Consider the following 25,709-nt stretch of genomic DNA (forward strand, 5'->3'; position numbering starts at 1 on the left):
AGGCTTGCTCGATGGTCCCAGCTAAACCCCTCACGTCTGTCGACGTGCCGTCTTGGGGTAATTCCCTCGTCATTTTCTGATGACTCGGTGCTAACAATCTGGTCGGCATGTTCTTGAAGTGAGGTGTAGTGTCTGGTGAGAGAGGTTGGTGAGCTCGGGCCCAGGAAGCTACCGAGATCATGTGCAGAGGGTGCGATCAGCCCTGGTATGCCCGAAGGTGTGATAGAGGCATACACGGCGGTATCGGATGCGTGGGCCCTGGTCAGTGGTGCCGACAGCATGAGCGGACCGGCGATGAAAGCCGCTGTTGCGTATTTGAAGCGTGTGCGCCCAGCCGATCACGCATCTAGCGGGCGGTATGTTAAGTAGCAACCCGTTCGTGAAGTCAATAGGTGTATCGTAGGTGGGTGCGCAGAAAGAATAGGTAGTGCGCAATTGTAGGAAGCATGGTGTTGCTCTGAACTGGGGTGTAGAGGCAGCTTGTATCTTTGGTTTCCGCATGAGGAAGGAGACATGGACGACAAGACATCTTAACGAGGAAGTGGCCGTTTGGGCCGCGGATGTGCACACCAACTTCCCAACCGGGACATTAGTGTCATAAACAAGACTCCACCAACACCATTCTATGCAAAACTACGCGGATATCTTTCCACTCCGCAAACCAAGTCATGCAAACCGGGTATCCCAACCATGCCTCATAACACATTACGCAAACATCAATACCTATCCAGATGATCCCGACGAGGCTTGCACCACACTAGTACCGTCGACAAACCGTGTGCGGAAGATGCGGTTTGCGTTTTGGAACATGCCGTCCTTCAAACTGACGACGATGAACTGCGATCCCTTGAAACGGGTCTTGAACAAGCGACCGATGTTTTGTGTGTGCGACAGGTCCAGCGCAGCATCGACTTCGTCCAAAATGTACATGGGTGCAGGTTTGAACTGGAGAAGGGCCATGATGAGGGATAAGGCGATAAGTGATCTAGAAAATGTTAGCGCATGTGATCCGGGCGAGTACGGGTGAGTGCGTACCTTTGACCACCACTCAGCTCTGTCAGTGACTGCTTCCACACCTTGCCCAGCATGACTTTTACTTCCAGACCATCAGAGATCGTCTTTCCCTCGGGAGGATCCAATTTTGCGAAACTGCCTGGGAGCAGCTCGTTGAAAATTTGACCGAAATCGCGATTGACAATGGTCCAGGTCTTGTGAAGCGCCTCCTTCTTGTACTCATCAAGCTTGACGATGGTCTCTTCGATCTTGGATTTGTCCCGGATGACTGTCGACATGTTCCGCTTGAGGCTGGCTTCCTTCTTCTCTACGTTGTCGATCATAGCCATGACCTTGGGGTTGATCTTGTTCTTCTTCTGCTGGAAGTGTTCTTCCAACGACTTCCGCCTGGTTTTTGCGTCGGCCATATTCACGCCCTTGAAGTCATAGACTGTTCCGGCACGTCCAAAGAGCTCGGAATCGCTCGCGATGAACTCGTACTCCTTCTCGAGCGCCTTGACATGGCTAGCTGCTCCTTCCTGTTCTTTGTGGAACCTTTCGATCTCATGGCCAAGCTTCTGTTGTTCCAGACCGCCTTCAGTGATGGACGAGTTCTTCGACCTTATCGCGTCTTCAAGTGAGCGAAGTTCTTCGTCGAAGCCAGTGAGTTTAGCTTGTTCGTCTCTCAAATGGGCTGCTGCTAAGTCATGCGCGTCCTAGCAAAGTTAGCATCGACAAGTGACATTGGCCTAGAGATCTTACTTGAACACGAGATTGCTCAGCTAGCAACTCGTCGACTTCTGCTTGCTGCGACTGCAGATTGGTCTGAACCTCTTCAAGTTGCTCTTGTGCTGCTGCCAGGTCGCTCCCGCATTGCTCGGACTCGACCATAGCTTCGCGCATCTCGGTCTGCAGGGGCTTGATTGAAGCGCTGTTCTTGTTCAAAGCCTTCTTGAGCTTGTCCAGCGATGACTGTAGTTCAGCAAGCTTGCTGTCCTTGTTGTTGCTGAACTCGCTCATGTCGCGTTCGATACGTTTGACGTCCTTGTTGGCCTCGTCTTGGCGAGTCTTCGCCGCTTTTATGTCTTCCTTGAGCTGAGCAATGGTCTGCTTCATCTCTTCTACGGCTTGGATGATCTAGTTCATAATTAGCAAAGCCCGGGATCCACACTCCAGAAGTCATCACTTACCGACGAGGAAGAGTTGCTGCCAATCTGCTCCTCGGTGAGCTTGATCTCGTGTCTTTTGAGGTCGAGCTCCTGCTTTGATTTACGAGCAGCGTCCAACTTCTTCTTTTCTTTAGCCATGGTGGCCTGCAGCGACTGCAGCTGGGCTTCTTGTGAGCTCAGCTCTGTTGTGATCTCATTGAGCTTTTGGAGGGTGATGAGAACTCCACTAGACTGAGGTGCGCTACCACCAGACAGAACACCAGCTGGGTCGTATGTGTCACCTTGTAGAGTGACACTCTTCATGCGCACTGCTGGATCGAAGGTCACGCGCTTAGCGGTCTCGGCATCCTCACAGACGAGTGTGGACCCAAAGACGTACTCCATGGCGGCGTTGACCTCGTGCTCGTATCCGATCAACGACAAGGCCAAGTCGACTTTCCCAGGCGCGATCCTCTGAGCAGCCCCAATCTTCTCTGCCGACGCCTTGAAAGCTGCAATCTTGTTGAGTGGAATGATCGTCACTCGCTTCTTCAGCTTGCCGTTCTCGAGAAGTTGCTTGCCGGTAGCAGCGGAGTCGACAACCACGTTGTACAGCCGACCACCAGCGCAGATCTCCAGAGCAGTACCTGCTCGGGTATGCTCCTTTTCTAGGGTGAAGAGCTGAGCGACAAGACCTTTCACTTTAGACCGATCGAAGTTCGGGGAGGGGTCGTTGTAACTGAAGTCGATGTTCGCAACCTGCCGCCTCATGCCGTCTGCTTGTTGGCGGAGTTCGCGTATGCGTGCCTGAAGATGCGACTCTTGCTGATACATATCGGCTTCTTGACCTTCGTTGTAGCCAAGCTTCGCAAGGTCCGCTTCTAGCTTCTGAGCTTGGGATTTCAACGCCTCGAGGTCTTTGAGGAGCCCGGAATTCTGTTCTTTGGCTTTTTTCGCCTTCGGCTCGTCTTCCTTGATCTGCTTCTCAAGATGTGATATCCGAAGTTTGCTCTGCTCTTGCTCGGTCGCGGCTGCGCTTGCGCGATTCCGGGCGTCTTGCAGTTGGCCTTGGTAACCGCCTTCCTGGCCTTCTTTAGAAGCCACACCTGTCTGGAGGGTTTGAAGAAGCTCTTCCTTCTTCTCCACCTCCTCATTCTGCTTCGCCAGCTCGGCGTGGGCTGTCTGGTACTTCTCTTGCAACTTCTCGTACGTCTGCTTCTTCTCCTGTAGTAGCTTCTCCAATTCTTTGACACTCTTCTCGACACCCTCCTTCCGTTCCACCTCTTCGGCCATGCTAGTCGTTTTCAGGTCTAGCACTGTCGTCAGGCGAACAATCTCGTGCGAATGCGTCTTGACTTCCTCTTCCAGAGCCTGGAACTTGCCGCCCTTGCGCAGCTCCTTCTCTCGTGTTGCCTTTGTCTGTTTGATGTCCTCTTGGAGGTTCTCAATCTCCTTCTTCATGCGCACAGCAGACGCGTCGAGGTCTTTCGCCCTTTGCTTCTTGGCTTCGAGGTCTTCGGCTGACTGTTGTAATCGCTCGTTGTATCGTATGTAGTCGTATGCGACGACTAGCTTCGTAAGGCGCTCAAGCTCGCTCTGTGTCTGTTGGAAGTCCAGAAAGGCACGCTTTTCCATCCGCAGTTTCTCGAGCTTCGGGTCGATTTCGTCTCGCAGTAGCTCCGTAATCTCCTGCACCTTCATTTCCTTCTTAGCCATAGTCTTGTATGCCTTGTCCCGCCTGTCCTCAAACATGCGTGTTCCAGCAGCCTCTTCCAGCATAGCCAAAATCTCCTTGGCCTTCATGTTCAGCACCTGCATGACCTTTCCTTGTGCGATCATGAAATTCGGGTTGTTGATGTTCAGCTGCACAGACTGGAATAGGTTCTGTATGCTTTGTTGTTGCGCGCGGTGTCCGTTGATGAGGTACTTGCTCGCTCCTCCGAGCACGATCTGCCTTGTCACCGAAATCTGTGCATGTTCCTCAAAGCCGACCGGGCTCTTCGATTTGTCGCGGTTATCGAACACGATGGTAACGCTCGCTTTGGTGACACCCGCTTGGCCGCGCTTGTAGATGAGATCCTACAGTACTGTCAGCTCTCCTGCATCGCGTACTCTTTCCCGGTACACTCACTTGCAAGTTCTGCGCTCGCACCACGCTCAAGTTGTTGATTCCGAGTACGAAACATATTGAATCGAGAATGTTTGACTTTCCAGAGCCGTTCAGTCCCGTGATTGAGTTGAAGCTCTCGTCCCTGGTCGGCTGTCAGTCGTGTCGTTGCGTGCGGGGAGCGTAAACAAGCCCTACCAGCCAGAAATGACAGTTCGCACAGCGTATGACTTGTAGCCCTATGCGCGTGTTAGATAGCGACGAATAAACAGCTAGCCATACCTACATCGATTACGAGTTCTATAATCCTCATGGTGGCTGCATGTGCTGTCGTGCTGAAATGCGTCGCTGCTAATGTTTGTTGTTCCGTCTCACATGGACAAGGGTCTCGGTACCGCCCACCAAATCGCGCTAGGCCTTCACGTGGCAGCGCGCCCACGCGTGCCCCGCCACCTTCTTCCCCCAGGCAGGTCAACGCAAGGGAACCATCATACGCAAGAATCTCAATTGGCCGTAGACGTCATCGATTACTACTATGTGCTAAAGGAGTGTGAATATCTTCACCAGGTATCTCAAACGCTATCATCGCTCATCAACGCAGACTCAAAGTACAATCACCGAGCTTGCCCCAGGCAATGCTCTGGCTCGGCCTCTACGGGCTCACTAGCTTCTGTGCATGCGGTTTTTGAGCAGCTCTTCTTCCTCCCTAATCCCCTCGCAACAAACTCCTTGGATTCGAAGCTTCCCATTGCCTTCAATCCATATTCGCACTCGTCCTTCACGGGTGGAAGCGGGGCGGTCCTAGGGGCGCCTCCCAGTTCCTGGATAGTGATCTCGTCATCTGGGTTGTTGGATAGCCCGAAGTTGAAGTTCCCGAAAACCTTAGTGCTCGGTCGCATTGTACCTGCAGTACGATCTTCGTAGTAAGAGGTGTTCCTGCCGGTGCCGTACTGTGGGAATAGAGTTCGGAAGAGGCACTTGGTCGCGGGTGCACATGCCGTCATGATGTGTACAGCTGGTTCGGCGATGCTGATTCCGATGCCAATATCCCATGTGCGATCCTTGTTGGTGGGAGCAAACCGGTAGTAGTATACGATGAATCTGCCGATCGAGACGCCTGTCGCGATCCATCCCAGGCTCATGACAATGACGACTAGGAGCTTTGTACGTCGGTGCATTTGGAGACCCCATACCATGATAGAGGGGATTGGGATGATGATGAGGTCCATGAAGATGGACAAACCACACGATACGAGTACAAAGGTACGCGCATCGATACAAGTACCGCCTGGTACAACATTTCCATCAGCATCGATGCTATCCATGGCAGGTCTGGACCAAGCGTAGGCACGAGGCGTGCACTGCACGACATTGACTATAGTCGACCCGACGGAGTATATGATGTTGAGCCAGAAAGTAAGGTGTAACGGGTATCGTACGCGACGCCGACTATCCTTCATGCGGAAGAGGAACATGATGATGGAAGCTCGAATCAATCCCATGACTAAAAGCAGACGCCACATGTCAGCGAAATTCCGGAACGTCCTGCAGATCCGATATACGTACGTGGATGATACATCATCTGTACTGCAAAGTTCCATCGTATCGCAACGAGCTGTTCCGCCACGGACTTCTTGGGCAGATCATAGACATGGTAGCCGGTGCCGCTCAGTACAATGTACATCCATGTTGCCAGAGTATCTAGTATGAGGAGGACAAAGGCTATCAAGATAAGGTGGTCGTCCCAGCAAAAGTTGCGTCCGAGGTACCGCGACCATACCCTGAGGAAGACTGTGAGAGAGGCGACGACTGTGAAAGTACCGATGATGGCCAGGACCTCGGGTTGTCGGCTTTCCACCATAGTCCTGCTGATGTTTGTCGCCAGCGTCGTGCGACTGTGGAGCGCTCAGTCCGTTGGTGCGCAGTAGCCGTTGAAGCCCACAGCGTGGAGTTCAATGTTGGCTTGTCCAGTGGATCGTGAACCGGATGAACCAGAGGGCTTATGAAGATCGTGGGTCCACGACGGATGATCGCACCGAGAAGCGAACGTGGAGTAACGACGCAAACAGTGAGGATCTGAAGTGTGACGGATATTGTAGGTGTTATTGGCCCACCCAAGGAAAAGTCGAATGTACCCGCACTGGACGCCTTCGAGTTTTCCTCGCTATGTGACTAGTATATGTCGCGCGTCCACGCGGGAAGTCGCACGTACACTCCCTTGGTGTCAGGATGGGATGTTTGGTGGCCAAGACGGATGCTGTCACTGCACGGCGAGGTGGAAGGTTGCCTCGGACCAGCCGCTGCTCTAGACTCTTGTCGTCTCAAGGATAAAAACCTGCCAGGAACCAGAGGCGTCGTCCAAAGCGAGGCGGTCCATTATGCACACCACAGCCGCGGCAACAGTAGTCGACTCCCGCTCGTGTCTTCCCCTCTCGCTTGACCAGAAAGAGGACTAGAGCGTCTCACGAAGTCCAAATCGGTTTCTCACGGTCCGAATTTGGGCTGACATGTCAAGGGCAGCCCTGGACACGGTCGCAATCTTCCGGCTGGAGGCCTGTCCGCCCTACCGTTGGCTGGTCGATGGTCTGGACGCAACCATGGACAATTGAGCCACTGCCACTAGGGATTTCGATTGCGATTGCAAAGTGAGTGAATCAATGTTTTGAGCCACTTGCGATTAGGGGAAGTAAGTATGCCGATCTTCAGGATTTTGGCGTTGTTGGCGTTGAAGGCTTGGAGGTCGGCGGCCATGTGGCTAACGGAGGCGATCCCCCGGGACTAGTTTATTGTCCGACCCGTCTGACGCGGCTCCTGCCAGACGCGTAGTCATCCTCAGTGCACTCAATTGCAATTCATGGCCGAGAAATAACTGACACCATTCCAAGCCGTTATCATGAACGCGTGTTTTAGAACTACCTGTGAGCTCCACTGCTGCAGGTCCGTTGTCAGGCAATCGCGGCAGCTTCGCGCTTGCGTGCGTACATGACTCTCAGACTTTGCACTACCGGCAGCTACGCCGGCACCAACAGGCAGACCCTGGGCGGCAAGCCTCACGACTCGAGTAACGATGTGCCTGAGACTAGTCCCAACGACATATTCAAGCGCACGTGGGCACAGTCGATATTCCAGGGAGTGCCTCACGAGTGCAGAATTCGCATTATCATTGCTGATCGCTTCTTGCGATAGGTCCAATATATAGAATATGCATGTGAGATACGCCGTACCACGCAACGTCTGCATACATGGACACTCAGGAATTGCCTGGATAGGTTGCGATGCCGTGATTACTTGAATACCATGTCGTCGCCCCCGGTTAACTCAGCTGTCAACAATCTTTCCAGCCAAGATCAGCGGTCACACTCTGGGCAAAGAACATTAGCCTACATCCTGCCAAGCTCAGGTTATTGGACGACGCCTCCTATATCGAGTCAGTCCGTAAGATGACCATTATGACTATCGCCTTGTTTCTCGTCTCAGTGCGCAACGGTCCGTCATCCGCAGACCAGCCGCAAGCCCCAGGGGAAAGGTACAGTGAGTAACGGCCGTCAATGGCAAAAAGAAACTTTCTGACAGACATATAGATCTGCAGCCGTTCGACGGGAGACGATCAATTGCCAAAGACTGGTACCCTCGGTGAAACACTGAGTCGTCGTTTTACACCGACGAACTATTCAAAATGGCTTCCATCGCTATGTGGCTCGCAGTTTTGGCTGCAACGTCAACCACGGCATCACCCGTCCTTTCGGCTAAGGCTGGAACCAACACCCTCAACGTAGATGTAGACCTCCAAGGCGTTACTTCAGCAGTCAGGTCCCTCTTCCTCCCCGGCTCGCTCGACGCTACAACACCAACGAACTCTTCGAGATGCAAAGTCTACCCCGATGACCCCCAATGGCCTTCCGATGAGGCTTGGTCCCAGCTCAGTAAACTCACTGGCGACCGCGTCATCAGTGCACCCACTCCATTGGCAGCAGTATGCTACCCTGGTGAAGACTACAACGCCGCAAAATGTTCCGAGTACACTGTGGCAGCATGGCAGAAGTCATATATCCATATGATCGACCCTATTGAGATGATGTCCCCAGTCGCTCAAGGCCTGACCTGTGCCCCACCGGTTCTTTACGACTCGCATGGCTGCACTCGCGGAGGCTTCCCCATGTACGTTGTCAACGCGACTGAACCCAAGCACGTCCAGCTCGCCGTCAACTTCGCTCGTAACTCGGGTGTCAGACTTGTCGTTAAGAACACTGGCCACGACTTCCTCGGCAAGAGTGGTGGCAAGGATGCTCTTAGCATCTGGACGCACAACATGAAGGACATCAAGTATATCGAAGAGTACGTCGATGAGAAGCTCAACTACACTGGCCCTGCATTCAAGAGCGGTGTTGGTGTCCAGGCTTTCGAGATTTACAAGGCTGCCGCTGAGAAGGGCAGAATCGTCGTTGGTGGTGAAGGCGAGACGGTCGGAGTCATGGGAGGATACATCCAAGGAGGTGGTCACTCTCCTTTGACCGGACTGTACGGCACTGGCGCTGACAGTGTGCTTTCCATGGAGGTCGTTAGGGCTGATGGCGAGTTCGTCGTCGCAAACTCTACCTCCAACACGGATCTTTTCTGGGCCCTGCGCGGTGGCGGTGGCAGTACCTTTGGCGTCGTCACCTCCGTGACCGTCAAGGCCCACCCCGACCTTGAGGTCACAGCCTCCCGGTTTGGTTTCAACTCCAAGGACACAGGCAACGAGACGTTCTGGGCCGCCATCCGCTCATACGTCGACCTGTGGATCGACAACGCCGATGCCGGTACATACACATACTGGACTCTTATCCCCTCCAACGGCACCTTTGCGTTCGCATTCTCGCCCTTCTTCGCGCCGGGCAAGAATGTAGAGCAAGCCACCGCACTCCTTCAGCCCTGGTTCAACAAGCTCGATGACTTGGGTGTCAAGTATGACCCCAACATCACTCACTTCGACAACTACTACGACGCGTGGCGCTCGTCCTTCCCTCTCGAAGCCGTTCAGAAGCCCAACGTAGCAACTGCATCGCGCCTGTTCCCCCGCGCCAACTTCGAGACAGCGGAGAAGCGTCAAGAAGTATACGAGAACATCCGCCGATCGAGCGAGAAGAACCGCGTACAAGTCCACTTCAACATGCAAGCTAAAGACCCATACAACACTGACAACGCTGTCAACACTCACTGGCGCCCGCTCGTCTCCTTCAGCATGCAATCCGTACGCTGGCCAATCAACAGCACCGCCGAGGAGATCCTGAGGATCCGCAAGGAGTTCCAGGCAGGCGATATGCAGGCCTGGAGAGACATTAGCCCTGGTGCTGGATCCTACCTTGCTGAGGCTGATCGTCTCGAGCCTGACTTTGGCAATGCTTTCTTCGGTGATAACTACCCTAAGTTGTTGGAGTTGAAGAAGAAGCTTGACCCTCAGGATGTGTTCTTTGCGACTACCGGTGTGGGTAGCGAGAGGTGGAGGGTAGAGAGCGTGGACGGCCTACCGAATGAGAACGGCAAGCTTTGCCGTGTTTAGAAGCGAGACTTTCTTTTCTCTGTACAGACTTTATTATATCCAGATTGGCCGCTCTTGTTCTTGCCGTTGATGGAGGGTCGCTGACACACGAATGAATATCAAGTCTCTGTCGAACATTATCCCTCTTATCTATTGACGACTGAACTTCCTTTGCGAATGTTGATGAAGTTTCGGGTTCCGCGGGCATGCAAGCAGACTTTCTAGCGTTCAACATCTGTGACTAGATTGCGAGCTTCGTGAAGGATAAAAGTGCAGCAGGATATGAGTATTTTGATCGTCGAAGCTGCCAGAAATCGGCTGCTCGGTGTAGCCTGAGGCGTCTGAGGTAGAGCGTGCTTGCCCATTTCCTTATCAGCCTCGTCTATCACTGCTGCGTCCCAATCTTCTTTTACGATCCGGGCGACTCCATGATGGGACAATCTGCGAATAATCAATGGTGCGGTGTATACCAGTTCCCAGCTGTTGTCAGGATGTCATGACGGTTTGTCCGACCTCGGGAGGCAGCAGCATATGCGAAGCAGTTTCCGCAATGCATCGGCACGCGGCAAGAGCAGTCAAGTCGTCGTATGTGTGTCCATGTGTAGTTAGAGAGGCGAAGCGACATCTCGATGGAAAGAGGACGTTTCTAAAGCTCTCTTGGCACCATGGACGACTTCGACTCGGTCAGAGTTCGGCAACCTCGGCAGCCGCTCCTGCTAACGCCGCCTACCTCCATGCCGAAATGCATAGGTAATCATTCATCTCGACCTCAGTCCACGGGAAGTAACATAGTTGCAAAGAAACCCCCGCTTTCCAGGTTGAACCGTTAACATTGCGTGCGAGATGGCTATGCAGCAGGTCAACGTAACCCCGAATACCGCCGAACAATTGGTGCAACGCCTGGTTCACGGAGGATTGTCCGCCAGGTTCCCAAGGTCGCCTTTGCCTTACTACATGCGCTATCATGTACTGATCATCCTTTTCTATCTGCCAATCCTCATGCCGACGAATGCCAAAACGTGTAATCAAGAGGCATTAGTGGCTAGAATCAGACAGCGTATCTCATGAAGATGTTGCGTGGTAGACTACTTAGTCTAGGATAGCCGGGCTTATTAGGTAAACATCGGTCCGGCTACCAGAAATCTCAACGTTCACTAATCACCCACCGGGCAATGCTTAGATCCCGAGGTCGACTGATCAGTCTAGGTGTTTCACCAGATTGCGCCCGTAACTCTCAGCACCGGACGAACAAACTGTCCTTCTGGACGGATTGCATCATTCGTATGGAACTTTTCCTCACCAGCACGAGCACGCCAGAAAGAACCAAAAGATTGTTAAGCATGTTCGGCCTCGGGGTTAATCACCTCTTCTATTCCAGGTTGGAGCCTACATAAGGAAGAGGTGTATCGTGTGGATCATAACTTTACAGCTCTCGACCAATTGCTACACATTCGACATCATCACAGCAGCCACCGCAAACCAAACCATGTCTTCACCCATTACCTATCTGATCACCGGAGCCAACCGCGGCATCGGCAAAGGCTTCACCCAAAGCCTGCTTCAACGCCCAAACACAACTGTGGTCGCCGCAGTCCGAGACGTGGCCAAGTCCACTCCAACACTGGAGTCTTTGCCCAAGGCCTCAGGTTCCAAACTCGTCATCGTCAAACTCGACTCATCCGCCGAAGCAGACCCCAAGAATGCCGTCGCTCAGCTCAAATCCGAGCATGGCATCACTTCTCTCGACATCGTGATTGCCAACGCCGGAATCGCGCACTCGGGAACCACTATCGTCAACACATCCGCCGATGCACTCCGCGACCACTTCGCTGTCAACACCATCGGCCCCATCCTCCTCTTCCAGGCCGTCAAGCCGCTTCTCCAAGCCAGCAAGTCCGGTAATCCCATCTTCCTCGCGATCTCCACGGTCATCGGCAGCATGGGTGCCCAGGCAGGTCTTGCTGGCTTTCCAGAACAGTTCAGCCCGTATGGCTCTAGCAAGGCTGCACTGAACTGGGCTGTGAACAGGATGCATTTCGAGGAGCCGTGGCTCACATCGTACGTGACGCATCCTGGTTTGGTGGTCACAGATATGGGGAACACTATGGGTACGCCTGAGGCACTTAAGGCCGCGGGTGCTATTGAGGTTGAGCAGAGTGTGGGCGGGGTTTTGAGCACGCTGGATAAGGCGGAGAGGTCGATTTCGGGAACGTTCCAGAATTGGGATGGAACTACACTGCCGTGGTAATCGCTGGGGTAGCAAGTGGAGCGACGATCAAGTGAAGTTTTGGGTATCCTTTGTATCGCGCGTCGTTTGATAGATAGCACGACTTGCCAGGTGCAGAGTTGCAAACCCAACAGACATGTCAGGCAGATCTATACATCATTTCATCATAAGCCGAACGTCGGTTCTCCTGAAACTAATATCCATATAGGGCTATCGCAAGTGCGAGACGACGTCGATGATGTGGCTTCGGTGGAAAACGTCATGCTTTCGGCAGTGTACAAAAGTAGCAAGAAAAGCAGCAAACATGAGTGTAGATTCACTGCATCCTCAGTACTACTGATCAAATACGCTCGAGCAAGAAGGACATGATTGTTGACTGCTATCGTTTCGACAGCGCCAACCAAACGAGAAAGTGGATTAGAATAGTATGCGTAAACAAACCACTTCATGGGCATTTTTGTGTATCGTTTTGTTGGAAAGGAGGGCCGACACGTAGCAGCACATGCTTTACTTTTGGAAAGTTCGCAAAGTGCACACAGCTTTTGAAGATGCTCAATGTTCAGGAAGGACAGGCTGCTTTATATACAACCCCAGAAGCATAGACGTCTCAGTCATACGTCGCTCCAGCCAGGTTTTGGATAGCATATGTCAAAGGCTCCTGCTTTTCCATGTTAGCGTCCAGTATGCCTTTTGTTTTCAAAAACAACACAGTATCTAAGGTATACCCAGCGCTCGCAGTGGTCTGAGATTTCCACAAGTCCAAGCAGACGCACACATGGGTATGTAGAGGTGTGATTTTGGAAAAAGAGGAGAGACCCATTTTGAGCAGCAGCGTTGTTTTTGGTAATGTGGAATAGGAGTTGTCGATGAGCGAGGCATAGACAGGACAAGTAGTATTTTATGTATTGTGCGGTTGGTGGACTGGTTTTGGACGCACAGAACATCTTGGAATCGAAATAGAAATTTTGGAGGGAAGAGGAGGAACACTCATCGCACAATCCTTAAGTGTTTTTTGGAAAACTCAGAAGATGCCGCAGGAGGACATGATCTTGGCTACGGCGTGTTTTGATAAACTCTCAGGGAAGTGTGGGATATAGAAGAGTAACTCGGAGTCCAGCGGAGCATTTATATACACTCTGAAGCCAAGGTACGCTAAGCCCAAATGGTGCGCATCAAGCCCGGCGGAAGCACACACCGACATTCTTGAGCTTTGGTGGTACTTCGAAAAGATAATCTGCTTCATGGTAAAGACTGAGGAAGCAGAAGACAGAGCCAGCACATTGCAGACGTAAGTAGTTTTTTGGGAAAAGCGCGAGCGAGGAGCAGAACACATGAACTCTACCAGTCTCTCTTTTGGGTTGAGAAGGATCGCTCCTACTCGCACCATGTTGGCTTCATCTGGTGCTTTTCGATGGTTGCATGCGCAAAAAGTGTATGAAGAACAGGATAGGCATGATAGTACATTATGTTCTTTTGTACGCTGTCGCTGAGTCATGGCAACTTCTTGATTGATTTTCGTTATTCAAAATAGTTCGTAAGAACAAGGTCCGTAACTCGCAGACATCGTAGAACCGAGACTCTTTTTTGGACGTTGAGGCCTGAAACTCCGAACAGATCATCGCGGGAAACTATCCCGATGTTTGTCGAGTCGTTTTGCGAAGACACCATCGCACACTCCGCGCACATGGTCTCTTTGCTCAAGCGTTTTTGGAGAAAGTCGCAGGACATAATATGTCTGAATAGAACTTTTGGACACTTCGGAGCGAAAGTGAGTGATAAGGAAGGAAGTCGTGTAGGTGCCGAAGCGACTTTATATAGACCACTCTAGCACAATTGTTGGGACGCATACCTTGGTCTGTTCAGCAGAGAGATTGCGATGATCATCATCACCATCACCATCGCCAGCACATCGCAAAAATTGCATAGTCAACTCGCCAATGACACAGAAAAACGGTAGTTGTGCTCCGACTGGAGTATGCGCCATGCAATGCTATCCTACCAAAACGCCATGGTCTAAACGCCTCGTGTGAACACAGCATCACAGCTCCTCCACCTCTCGCTCAACACTACCCGTCCTCTCACGAGCCTTTGACTTCCCTTTCTCCATGCGAAAGCCCACTTCCGTCCTCGCATCATCCGTGAGCCTTCCCCACTCAAGCAACAGCCTGAACATGTAAACCTCCATGTCCTCCTTCCTCAAGACCTTCTCCGTCCACACCTTGCCATCTCGTGCAATCTTCTCTGCAGCCTTGATATGACCTTCCATCATGCGCTTATTCCTCGCCTCGACGCCATACCCACCGAAGTAAGCGAGCGAAGAGAAGAGATCGTGTAAGCGAAGATCCACAGGAACGAAATGTTTCCAGGCAGTGAGGCGGCCTTCGTACCATTCGCGAAAGAGGGCAGCCTTGAAGACCACGGAGTTGGACTGTAAGAAAGGAAGGAAACGACCAGAGAAGCCGGCGCCATCCGCATCGAAGAGGTAGCGGTAGCGCCAGTGCTGTTTGAAGTCGATAGGATCACCGAAACCGAACTCGCGTGTCTGGTCCATGCAATCTTGGCCTGCACAGCGCGCTATTGGACCCACTAGGCGGACATCAGTCTTTGTCTCGAGAAGCCTCTTAATGTCATTCGTGCGTTTCAGCATGTACTCCAGGTGGCCACTATGATCGGGTTTGGGGAGAAGGATCGGTTGACGGGATGTTTCGTTGTTCAGGAGATGTACGATTCGTTGACGGAGCATGCCCTTCCAAGTGCCATGGGTAGTAACACCTTCCGTGGTCGTCCCGCGCCAGAAGAGGACATCCGCTTTGTCTTGGAAGTGAGGATCAGGGAACTTTTCATCGAATCCATACTTGCTTTTGCCCAAGTAATTCCACGGTGATGGATATCTGATATCGACGAAACCGGGAGCACGACTCTGGCTGAAGATTGGAACCATGTCATGAGTACCCATGAGACTAGCAGGACTGAGATGCATGCCATGTAGATTGGCGATATCTGGCTGGTGACACGGCTCTGATGATAAGCTCCAATTAGCCACGAATGCGCCCATGGAATGGCCTTGGGTACAAGTGTGACAGAAGGATCTCGTCTGCCAATGCCGCTCTTTTCGTGCGCGCGAGTCAGGTGGGCACGCGACAGAACCGAAAGTCTCATATGAATGCTTGATGCGAGCGTCGACGAAAAAATGCGGGTCTGTTCGTACGCGGTCCACATCCAGCCATTTCTCTGCGCGGTCGGCGCTGAAGTCTTTCCCCGGGCGAGACGCATCAGGGGTGGGGTACTGCTGAGGCTTGTCGAGCGCATCTCGCAACCGCTCGTACGGTGCAGCCACGCGACTCTCATCGTTTAGGTTCAGAGCAAGATCCATATCCGGAAGCGACTCGGAGAACTGCTGAATCATGGCCGCCGCGCCATCCATCATCCAACGATGTGTACCGGGTACGTTGTTGAAGACCTCCACCTTCCCGTTTCTTATGCGTAGCCCACCAACCCCCTCATGCGTAGCCAAGACAGTGGCAGTACGTAAGCGAAGATCATCGGCGTTGAAGGACGAGAAGGGTGCCAGGTCTTGTTCGATGTTGTCATAGTCATCGATCACGATGGAGTTTCGGCTAATGGCGAAGTGGTACCACTTGTCGAAATTCGGCGGAGGGTCGCGGTTGTAACGTTTCCGATATTGCACAACGGCCTCAGAGAGGGATTTGCTCCGGTAGGCTTGTGATGCCCATCGGTCGTGCTGAATTGTCGCGATATCGATCAAGGTAGTGATGGGATGTTCGAGAACGGGACCGTGCCGACGATATACGACGACACCGATGGAGAAGGCGATGAGAAGTACGATAAAACCAGCCGACTGGTTCCTGCCCAGGCGGATGGGTACTTTCGATCGCATGCGGGTTTCGATGCTGGTGTCTGTGACGAGGTAGAGGATGAGCGCAATGGTGAGCAGAGTCAAACACAAAACAAGTCCGACGGTGGATTTTGGTGGGAACGAATAGGACACGCCGGTGCCCAGAGCACGGAGAACGCCAATGTATGCAGAGGAAAATGCACCAAGGAGCAAAGCGCTCATAACGCCATACAATCGAGCCTAGGAGGTCAGCGACAGAGTACTAGACGGGATGTAGTAACGTACCGATTTGAGGAAACATAACGTCATAAAGGGTATCATCAACGATAAACGCAAAAGACCAAGGAGATATTCAGACGGAAACGAGAGCATCCACTCGCGATGCTCGGGCATTGCGGGGTATATGATAATGCCGGCGACAAGAAGGACCAAAGAAGATGCCTGCTCAGGGTCAGATGTGTAATGGTGCATGAAGGCGATTGACGTACAGTAAGTGTCAAGCCGACTAAGAGGTGATTTGAGGTGCCATCTGGAAGGTGGATGGTCCAGTCGTCCGCCTCGGAGATGCCATCGTCGATCAGGCGGTATGCTATCTGGACGATGACGCAGTCCAGCAAGAAGCCGAGGAACTGAAGGAAAGGAATGGCGGTTGCAGTCGAGTCTGCGGTGGGACAGATGTAGTTGGAACGCAACGAGCTGGACTTGATGATGACAAGGAAGCTGCTCACTGACAGCAGGAACGAGGGAATGATGTATCGCGTGGAGCCGTCGAAGATGAAGCTGTAGACGCGGTCGAGCTGGGTACGCGGGCGCGTGTCAGCACTCCAGGCGGGGTATTGTCGCTGACTGGGATGCCGAATGCTGTGGTAGAGGGCAGCGACGAGGGGAAGGAATGACTATATCGGTCAGTACTGTTGGCGCAATGGGAGGGGTTTGCGCACCAATGCAGAGGGGCCGCTGCACTCAACGTCCTTGGTGACGCGGTAGAAGATGGCTATGCGCCCGCATATCGCGAACAGCAGGACGGCCAACAGCGCGCCGACAGCCCGGACGCTCCATCCTCTCCGTCGGCCTGGCTGGCCTGCCTCTGTCCATATCTCTTCGGCTGCCGGTCTGCTCTGCACCTGGTTCAGGGCTATGGCAATATATCTTGTATGCGGTTGCGGCTGTGCACTGCGCGACGACCAGGCTTCAATTGCGACCACGGCGAGGCCAGTCAGCAGCAGGACGATGGCGACGGTGTGCAGCGGCTTGTCCAAGGCGAAGGAGTAGTCGACGGGGGTTGCAGTGCTCAGGTAACCGGATGCTAGGACGAGGCCGCTATTGTCTTGTCAGCTGGTGTGCTGCTGGTAGCCTAGGACTGTGCTTACCACGGGAAGAAGAGGGCCTTCCTGTCCATGACCGCCGCATTCTTCGTGGCGTTTCTTTACAGCGGTGGGGGGAAGAAGTAGTCGCGACAGGCAGCGCTCAACATGGCCCGACGGTGAATTGAGCGACGTGAGAAAGTGATTGTACTGAGGCCCGCGTCACTTGGAGCACGGCTGCCCGGCACCTGCAGCCATACCACCGGGCTGTGCTAGAGACCCTCACACTAACGGGAGGTGGAGAAGTCCGTGCCCACCCCGAGTCGAACGTCTATTAGCGGTTCTGCTATACGCAAATACGCATCTCTACGACGCATCCCATGTTTCGCCCACTGCCACTCGCTGCGTCGACATCGCAGTCGATGGGTGAAGGCACCCTGCAGTCGCCGATCGGACCCTGGGACGCGATCTCCAGGAACCGTCCGCAATTACATCACGCACACGAGACGGCTATCACGGCAGCTATTGCACTGCTTCGCCCCGCTGTGAGACGTGCGCAACTTGGGATCGCCGCTCTTGGTCGCCGTTAGCGGTATCAACTCTTCTTCATTTCTTCACCATGATGTTTGCCACTGCGACACCGAGTTCGCTATGAGACAGCAGTCGTCATCAGCCCTGGCGCTAAGCTACTATCGAAACAGCTTTTCTTGCGAGCGAATGGTGGGGTACGTACATGTCTTCGGACGCGGGAACATGCATGCGCCTCACTTTGTGGTGGCGCCAAGCACACGCGGCTGTCAGCATGTCATGCTCGTATAGGTATGTGAATACAGTCATGATGGTGTCCACTTCGATCTTTTCGCGTTGTAATGACTCCAAGACTAATGCGCCAGAAACCCGCTTTTGTGAGCAAAGGAGCTTCGTTCGCGGCACTGTAGCAAAATTGAAGCTACCGGCGAAAATTGGCCGAAGACGATTACCACATCCGTAAGGACTGGCAGCCTGATGTCCGCAAAAGCGCCGTGGTGCAAAGACTACTACTGCTAGGTCTCCGGCGCGGATACATGATTCAACGATGCTTTCGTTCAGACAACTTATAGCTTTCTTTTGCGGCCATGGTCAAATTCGTAGTCGGAAAAGTGGGATGATCTAAACCCTCCGCCAGCCACATCACTACTATGCAATGACATCAGAGTCTTCTCAACTTGGCTTGGAGTATTCCGTGCAGTGAACATGAGCCCGGTGTATCTTCCCACCCCAAAGAAAAAGAAAAGTCGTGCCAACATACGGTAGGTGTGCTTGGTTCGTGAGCACATCGAGGAGGGTGGCATCTGTATGGAACTGTGAGAGTGTGTGATTGAGCTTTCCAGACATCTGAGGACAGATGCAGACACTATTCTAGAACCTGGAACTCGGACATTATCACATACGTTATGTATCACTCGTCAGCTAATTCGCATAGGTGTGCGATACCGTTATTTGGTTCCGTCCCCTTCATCTACTGGTAATGCGACATCCCGAACCGAGCGGCGAGCTACTCACGATCCAACCGCACACAATCATTACCTACACAAAGGTACATCCGAATGAAATATGTCGCGACCATAAGAGACTTCCGGCATCGACCACTGGCGCAGTCCAAATTTGACCTCGCCATCTCTCACCCTTGTTTCTTTGCAACGACGGCCTCCCCTTTGGCCTAACATTATGAGCTTTGCAGCATTTTAACGGCTTCCGGACACTTATGATCTCTGCTCAAATTGCGAAGCTGCTGTCTTGATCGAACAATACCTCACAACGCAATAACCGATGATCGTCACTAAGAATCGCGGCGCTGCCAGAAAGGCGAAGACGCGGCAACCCCTTTGGTAGGCAGCCCGTACCCACCTACTTGCAACGAGAGCTAACACATTGCAAAGGTTAGGTCACAGAATCCTCCGTGTATACGCAGGCTCATCGCACCGCACATTCTCGGTGCACGCAGACATGCTTTGCGAGCGATCTACCTTTTTCAAGAACAAAATCCAGAAAGCAAGGAAAGATATTGAAGGCGATTGTGTCATATGCCACGAGAAGCTCGATGCGGTCGCCGCAAACCTAACATACTGCAAGATATGTGGGAACAACCTTCATGAACCCTGCATAGAGAAATGGTACAAGACCAAAAGCTCGTGCCCTACATGTCGTGCGGAGTGGGTCGCACCTTCCTCCTCGGAGTGCATGGTTCTTGAAGATCTCAGTGCCGATGGGTTCGATATGTAAGCTCAGTGTGTCTACGGATCCAGCCTCCCAACCTATAGCGAGGATCAAGGAGACGATGAACTTCGTTGCATCCGGCTGATCGATGCGCATATCGTGGGCGACTTCGTACAAGACAGCGATTTCGTACAAGTCGTGCGCCAGGACATCATCAGCTGCTACCTCAACGCCTCAGACGTCTCTCGCCAAAATCTCATCGATCGTGTATACCATGACACACCTGGTTTCTCGGGTCTTCGAAGGATGTTTATCGACCTACATATCGCCACGCACAAAAACATATTCCACAACACGTTTAAGATAAAGCGAGATCTCCCGCGGAACATCATTCAGGAGGACATTCTCTTGAGTATATTGGATAAGACGAAAGCTCGCAATAACAAACAAGTCTGGGACATCATGAGAACTGCTGGTCATATCGAACAGGACGACGAAAATGTTGACGAAGGTGATGATACTGGAGACGAGAGCCTGGAGGATTGAACAGAATTTCTGATGCGGAAGAACATGGATCGATGGTACGGAAGTATGGATCTGGCCTAGAAGGGTCGTCGGTATTGGCTGGGGTCATTTGAGCGTTCAGAGCAAGATCTCTACGCGACCTCGAAGAAACTGGTTGTCAAATAGATGCGGCGTGCATTCTAGAACAGTTGAAGGGTATTTGAAAATGTAATGAACTTACGCGCAACTACTCAAGCGGGTATCAGACGCATTCGCAAGGTCAGCAAACGTGAGCCCCATGAGTAGTGTCTCCAGTCGTCATGGCACAGAACTCGCAAACACACACAGGATGAAGTATAGCAACCATACGCATGCGAAGGATAGGCAGAAACATCGCGCCTTCCAAAGTCTCGAAATGTGTCCTGTCGTCTCCGCCAAGCCGCTCGCATCCCACCCCCGAACTCGCATCCCTCACCCAAACCAGGTTAGTCATCAAACCACCGAAGAACAGCCAGGTTCCTGCATGCCACTAAACCAAACCCGGCATTGTAAACTTCATCAACCACCCACTACTAACCTATACAACCAATCACGCGCACTACGCAGATGTGCGCACGACGCCCGAGGAATCCGGGTCGGAGGGTTTGGCACGACCGTCTCGCCGTTACGCACGTTTGTTTTTGCCGATGATGGGGCTGAAAGGCGCGAGAACCACGTTAGAACCACGTTTACTCTTCTAGCAAGCACCTGGGCATGCAAGGCGCAGGTGGCCCTGCGTTTTTCTGTTAGGCTGACAGGCGGAGGTGCGGTACTGGTGTATTCGGTATGTTCCGGATGAGAACGCGGGTGGAGGTACATATACGAGGCTACAGTACTTTGAAGTAGTGAACCGCTTCATCAATTTCGCCTCTCTTACCTGCTTTCGTGTGGGGGGTATTCAACTACCAGGACGCTACGATGGCTGCTACCAGCACCCCACCAGAAAAGGAACCGCACATATCCTCCCAACCCATAACCTGGACGAACTGGTGCAAGAAGATAAACTGGCTCAACACAACCCTCGTCATCCTAATCCCAAGCTTCGGTCTCTACCTCGCCCGCTCCACACCCCTCACCCTCCCAACGTTTCTATGGAGTGTTCTCTACTACGCCACAACCGCCTTCGGCATCACAGGCGGATACCATAGGCTGTGGAGCCACAGATGCTATTCCGCACGCCTTCCCCTACGCTTATTCCTCGCGTTCACAGGAGCAGGAGCGATTCAAGGGAGCATACGGTGGTGGAGCGCTAATCACCGTGCTCACCACCGGTGGACGGATACGATGAAAGATCCCTACTCGGTTATGCGCGGACTCTTATTCTCGCACATCGGATGGATGGTGTTGAACAACGATCCGAAAGTTAAAGGGCGGACGGACATCTCTGATCTCGATAGCGATCCCATCGTCGTGTTTCAACATAAGCATTACGGCAAACTGCTCCTGTTTACAGCCTGGATATTCCCTGCCTTGGTTGCTGGCGTGGGCTGGGGCGATTATTGGGGTGGATTTGTGTACGCGGGTATTATACGGGCGTGTTTCGTGCAGCAGGCTACGTTTTGTGTGAATAGTCTTGCGCATTGGATTGGCGAGCAGCCGTTTGATGATCGGAGGAGTCCGAGGGATCATGTGTTCACTGCGCTGGTGACGATGGGTGAGGGGTATCATAACTTCCATCATGAGTTTCCGTCTGATTACCGTAAGTTGCTGCTTCTTTTGAGCTATGGAAGCTATGATAATACTGATGCTTGAAAGGGAACGCGATTGCCTGGTACCAGTACGATCCGACTAAATGGCTCATCTGGATCATGTCGAAGATCCCGGTCTTTCCTCTAACATACGACTTGAAGACTTTCCGCTCGAATGAGATTGAGAAAGGTAGACTTCAGCAGCAACAGAAAGCCCTCGATAAGAAGCGATCGATGCTCGATTGGGGTGTGCCACTCGCTCAGTTGCCGGTGATTAGTTGGGACGACTTCCAGACTCAGGCTTCAGCCAAGGGTGCTGCTTTGGTGGCTATTGCTGGAGTGATACATGACGTTTCGCCGTTCATCGCTGACCACCCCGGCGGCAAGACTCTGATCAAGAGTGCGATTGGGAAGGACGCTACTGCAGTGTTCAACGGTGGGGTATATGAACATTCGAACGCGGCACATAATTTGCTGTCGACAATGCGTGTTGGGATATTGCGAGGCGGACAGGAAGTTGAAGTTTGGAAAACAGGTGGTGAGAAAGACACCAGAGACACCAAAGGGCTCGGTGTTGTCAGGGCTGGTGATCAGATCACGAGGGCAGCTGCGCCAGCTACGGCAGCCACAGCAGCCTGAATAATATGGGGTCGGGTATTGTATCGTTTATTTCAAACACAGAACTCTGGTATCGTATATGATCCTTATCTTACTTGCCCGAAGGCACCTCCTCCCACTGCACTCCGACCCATTCCTCCACATATCCAACTTCTCCTTCTTGAACATCGTTGGGCTTGCAGTCTTTGCTGCACACTGCCATGATGATAGTGCCCCATTCCATGCCGTCGAGGCTCATCTCATCAGCCTCTAACTCCGTGATCGCGTGTGGGGTCAGCTGAACCTCGAAGACTCTGTCCGCGCCACAGGTCGAACAGCGAGGGAACCCAGCCCCACTCCGTGAGCCTGCTGTCTTGACCTTTGCATTCGAGGAAGGGCCATTCTCCGAGTGTGGACCCAGAAGCTTGCCGATAGCATCGTTGTCGCTGTACAGGAGCGGCTTGCCTTTGTACTCATATCGTAGCACCTGCTCTGCATTCTCTCCGATGCGATCTGCAAACTTCTGGAACGTTCTGTCCATGGATGACTCAAACACCTCCTTGTCTTCTTTTCCACCGCCGCTACCGCTTCCTTCATTATCTGTGTCCATCCTCACGTTCGCTGGGATCGAGGGTGTTGAAGGGGCGTCTAATGTCTCGTATTCGGCGTCGAGGTGATAGTGAGGGAATGGCGTAGGGAAGGCTGAGTCTGCTGGCCATGGCTCATATGGACGCGGGGGTTGTTGTTCGGAGGGAGGTGATGACGAGAGACGAACTTTGGACGCGAACGTCTCGGGGAGGGTCGTAGAGGCTTCGTCTTTCTTCTCTTGGGGCTCGCTGACTTGCACTGCGGGCGTGGGATTCGATGCGCCGAAGGGATTGGTACCTGGTTTGGAGAAGGGGTTTGATGATGCTGCGCCATTCGGGTTGGACGAAAACGGGTTCGAGAAGGGATTCGCGGATGTCGATGCGCCTGTCCCGTTCTTCACTCCGAACAGCGACTCGCCAATCTTGGGCTGCGGCTTCTCTTCTTCCTTGATCTCCTTCTTCTCGGACCTGGGGGCGCTAGCCTTGTTGTTGACGCCTTTTGCGATGCGCACTCCGCGAATGCCCCTTACACTGCCCTCCTTTCTTCTACACGGCTTGCGCCGACATGTCCAGATGTAAAGTCGCCGCTCGTGGCCAGGAAAGTTGTCGGGAAGATCGCCGTTAAGTTCGAGGAGGAGGCTGAGGTAGCCGTTGCAGATTTTACATTTTGCTAAGGCGCCAGAAGGGGCTGTCTTCTCATCTATCCAGCTCTACTATGATCGTCAGAAAGACGCCCGGCGTGGTTGATGATATGCGTACCGGTGCGCCTCCAATGTGGGAAATCGCGTCGCCCGTTGCTTCCCTCGCTGCATATCCTAGCAGAACATTCGTCTCGGTGTAGTCGCCTCCATCGTCTGAAGAATCACTGTCATAGGGCGCCATTCTGGTTGTATATTTCCACAGGTGATTGTTTGGCGGGGTCTAACTTTTTTGAATATGACGCGGGGCTGCTCGGTGGCCAATGCGCCTTTTGTCGCACTGAGCGAATTTGACCAAGCCTGCAACACCAACTCTTCGTCGCTCATCCACACAACCACCATGGGCGCCCCTTTCGACTTCGCGCCTGAGCGGCCGGATCACATGCAGCAGATCCTCGATGGACTGGATCGCTACAACCCAGAGACGACGGGTGTCTTCCAGGACTATGTCATGCAGCAATGCGAGAACCAGACGTACGACTGCTACGCCAACCTCGCCCTGTTGAAGCTGTACGTGTCCCCCCCGACTCTTCCTTCCATGCTACAAGATGAATAAACAACCACAACGTTTCCTATTACCCGAGGGATGGAGCATGAATCACTCCCCCACTGAAGTTTATTATTAGCTCTATCTGACAGCTTTCTCCTGACTACCATTGTACCTCAAGCATCATCGCTACATCTGCTAACCACGATGCTCCAGCTACCAATTCAACCCACACCTTGCCCGCGACGAGACCATCACCAACATCCTCGTCAAGGCTCTCACCGTCTTCCCCAGCCCCGACTTCTCCCTGGGCCTCTCCCTCCTCCCTCCACACGTCCTAGCTCCTCTTTCGTCTTCATTACACAACCCAGCTGCCGGTGATGCGCCGCTATCAGAAGCTGTCCAGAAGCTCAACGAGCTGAGGAATTTGCTCGAAGGTGCTGACTACTCTACCTTCTGGTCCACACTAGACTCCGACGACCTGTACGCCGACTTAATTGCCGATGTCTCAGGGTTTGAGGAGCTAATGCGCGTACGCATCGCCGCAACCGTCAGCCAGGCGGTGCGCGAGGTCGACCGCAGCATTCTCGAGTCGTGGTTGAACCTCTCTGGAAGCGAGTTCGACAACTTCGTCGGAAGCGTTTGCGGGTGGAACATCGATGGTGCCAAGATCAAGGTGCCCATCAACAAGGACAACGAGGCTAAGGGCACCGTTGTCCGTGAGAACGTCAAGTTCGATCGTAAGTACACTAGTACCACAAACGTCGAGTCGCTGCTAACAAGCCTATCAGAATTTGCGAGGGTCATCAAGAGGGCATACGAACAGCCCGCATGAACGATACGATTTATAGTATGACGACATGAGGCTACGGTTTGCACGGTCGGCGTTTGAGGCGGACATTACAACTGCATCAGTATGCGACAGAAGCGTACCAGCTGCCCTTCGACAACCGCACAGGTTGATTTCGATGGCTCGCTATATACCCCAAAAGTACGCCGCTATGAGCAGGGCCCAGGAGCATGAAATCTCCATGGGCTAACAAAGATCCAATCACATAAATCCGACAAAGTTCAGACAAAGTTCACTGCTCCTCCTTTCCTTCTTTTGCAATCTAGATCTCCTTTCCGTTTCGCTTCTAACAACCCAGTCCCTGTCAGAAAACGGTGGATGACGGTCCCATAGGCTCGGAGAATCCTGACCTATGCTTCTCACACTCGCCAATAATCAGCCGCATGTCTATCATTCGTTATTAAATGTCCGACATCTGGAGCAACTTCTGGCTTGTAACATGGCGCGACAGTCGAATTGAACCGTACTGCGATAGGGAGTGGTGCCAAGTCGATGCGCAACGGCCCCGTGAATTTCGCTTATGTGTACGCCACCTTTGCCTCTTACCAACCGTCCAACCCTGTCAACAACAACACCAAGGACAGCTTCTACGTGTTTACCATTGCGCATTCCAGTCGATAACAATGTGGCGCGGCGGGTTAGCTCCTTTCGATCAGGTTTTGACCCTGACAGCTGAAGCTTGTTCGACATGATCACAGCCTGGAGTGTGCTTTTTGCGTTGAACTATGCAACGCGAGTCTGCGATTGTATATGGTTATGGTAGGGGTCAATGTCCTTTGCGGAATTCCTTACATTCACTTTCACCTTCACCTTGGTCGGTTGCGCTTCGAGAGAACCGGTGTCCACATCCCTCCAGTATCTACCAGTAACATTGCGAGCTCACATGCCCGTCCACGTCACACACAACATA

The 25,709-nt window shown here is 52.7% G+C and overlaps 8 protein-coding genes across 8 annotated transcripts; 5 read left to right on the top strand and 3 right to left on the bottom strand.

Moving 5' to 3' along the window:
* Positions 1–723: 723 nt before the first annotated feature.
* J4E90_000073 (uncharacterized protein) lies at positions 724–6,109 on the bottom strand (the record flags this gene model as incomplete). The annotated part of the gene is made up of 8 exons (XM_051429671.1): positions 724–985; positions 1,036–1,709; positions 1,756–2,130; positions 2,184–4,220; positions 4,273–4,393; positions 4,447–4,487; positions 4,905–5,752; positions 5,815–6,109. The coding sequence occupies 8 exons, from the start codon at positions 6,107–6,109 to the stop codon at positions 724–726; spliced, it is 4,653 nt and encodes a 1,550-aa protein (XP_051295158.1).
* Positions 6,110–7,924: 1,815 nt separating this feature from the next.
* Positions 7,925–9,787, top strand: J4E90_000074 (uncharacterized protein; the record flags this gene model as incomplete). The annotated part of the gene is made up of 1 exon (XM_051429672.1): positions 7,925–9,787. The coding sequence occupies one exon, from the start codon at positions 7,925–7,927 to the stop codon at positions 9,785–9,787; it is 1,863 nt and encodes a 620-aa protein (XP_051295159.1).
* Positions 9,788–11,252: 1,465 nt separating this feature from the next.
* J4E90_000075 (uncharacterized protein) lies at positions 11,253–12,014 on the top strand (the record flags this gene model as incomplete). Its single annotated transcript, XM_051429673.1, has 1 exon — positions 11,253–12,014. The coding sequence occupies one exon, from the start codon at positions 11,253–11,255 to the stop codon at positions 12,012–12,014; it is 762 nt and encodes a 253-aa protein (XP_051295160.1).
* A 2,017-nt stretch (positions 12,015–14,031) lies between these two features.
* Positions 14,032–17,248, bottom strand: J4E90_000076 (uncharacterized protein; the record flags this gene model as incomplete). Its single annotated transcript, XM_051429674.1, has 5 exons — positions 14,032–16,089; positions 16,135–16,290; positions 16,338–16,745; positions 16,791–17,169; positions 17,220–17,248. The coding sequence occupies 5 exons, from the start codon at positions 17,246–17,248 to the stop codon at positions 14,032–14,034; spliced, it is 3,030 nt and encodes a 1,009-aa protein (XP_051295161.1).
* Positions 17,249–19,373: 2,125 nt separating this feature from the next.
* J4E90_000077 (uncharacterized protein) lies at positions 19,374–19,895 on the top strand (the record flags this gene model as incomplete). Its single annotated transcript, XM_051429675.1, has 2 exons — positions 19,374–19,411; positions 19,454–19,895. The coding sequence occupies 2 exons, from the start codon at positions 19,374–19,376 to the stop codon at positions 19,893–19,895; spliced, it is 480 nt and encodes a 159-aa protein (XP_051295162.1).
* Positions 19,896–21,542: 1,647 nt separating this feature from the next.
* On the top strand, positions 21,543–22,219 carry OLE1_1 (stearoyl-CoA 9-desaturase; the record flags this gene model as incomplete). The annotated part of the gene is made up of 2 exons (XM_051429676.1): positions 21,543–21,591; positions 21,648–22,219. The coding sequence occupies 2 exons, from the start codon at positions 21,543–21,545 to the stop codon at positions 22,217–22,219; spliced, it is 621 nt and encodes a 206-aa protein (XP_051295163.1).
* Positions 22,220–22,289: 70 nt separating this feature from the next.
* Positions 22,290–23,646, bottom strand: J4E90_000079 (uncharacterized protein; the record flags this gene model as incomplete). Its single annotated transcript, XM_051429677.1, has 2 exons — positions 22,290–23,474; positions 23,524–23,646. 2 exons carry the CDS (start codon positions 23,644–23,646, stop codon positions 22,290–22,292), a joined length of 1,308 nt encoding a protein of 435 aa, XP_051295164.1.
* Positions 23,647–23,802: 156 nt separating this feature from the next.
* On the top strand, positions 23,803–24,784 carry J4E90_000080 (uncharacterized protein; the record flags this gene model as incomplete). The annotated part of the gene is made up of 3 exons (XM_051429678.1): positions 23,803–23,972; positions 24,166–24,689; positions 24,741–24,784. The coding sequence occupies 3 exons, from the start codon at positions 23,803–23,805 to the stop codon at positions 24,782–24,784; spliced, it is 738 nt and encodes a 245-aa protein (XP_051295165.1).
* Between the last annotated feature and the right edge of the window lie 925 nt (positions 24,785–25,709).

Source organism: Alternaria incomplexa (assembly GCF_024043165.1).
Source record: "Alternaria incomplexa strain BMP 0042 chromosome Unknown scaffold_1, whole genome shotgun sequence".
Lineage (NCBI taxonomy): Eukaryota > Fungi > Ascomycota > Dothideomycetes > Pleosporales > Pleosporaceae > Alternaria > Alternaria incomplexa.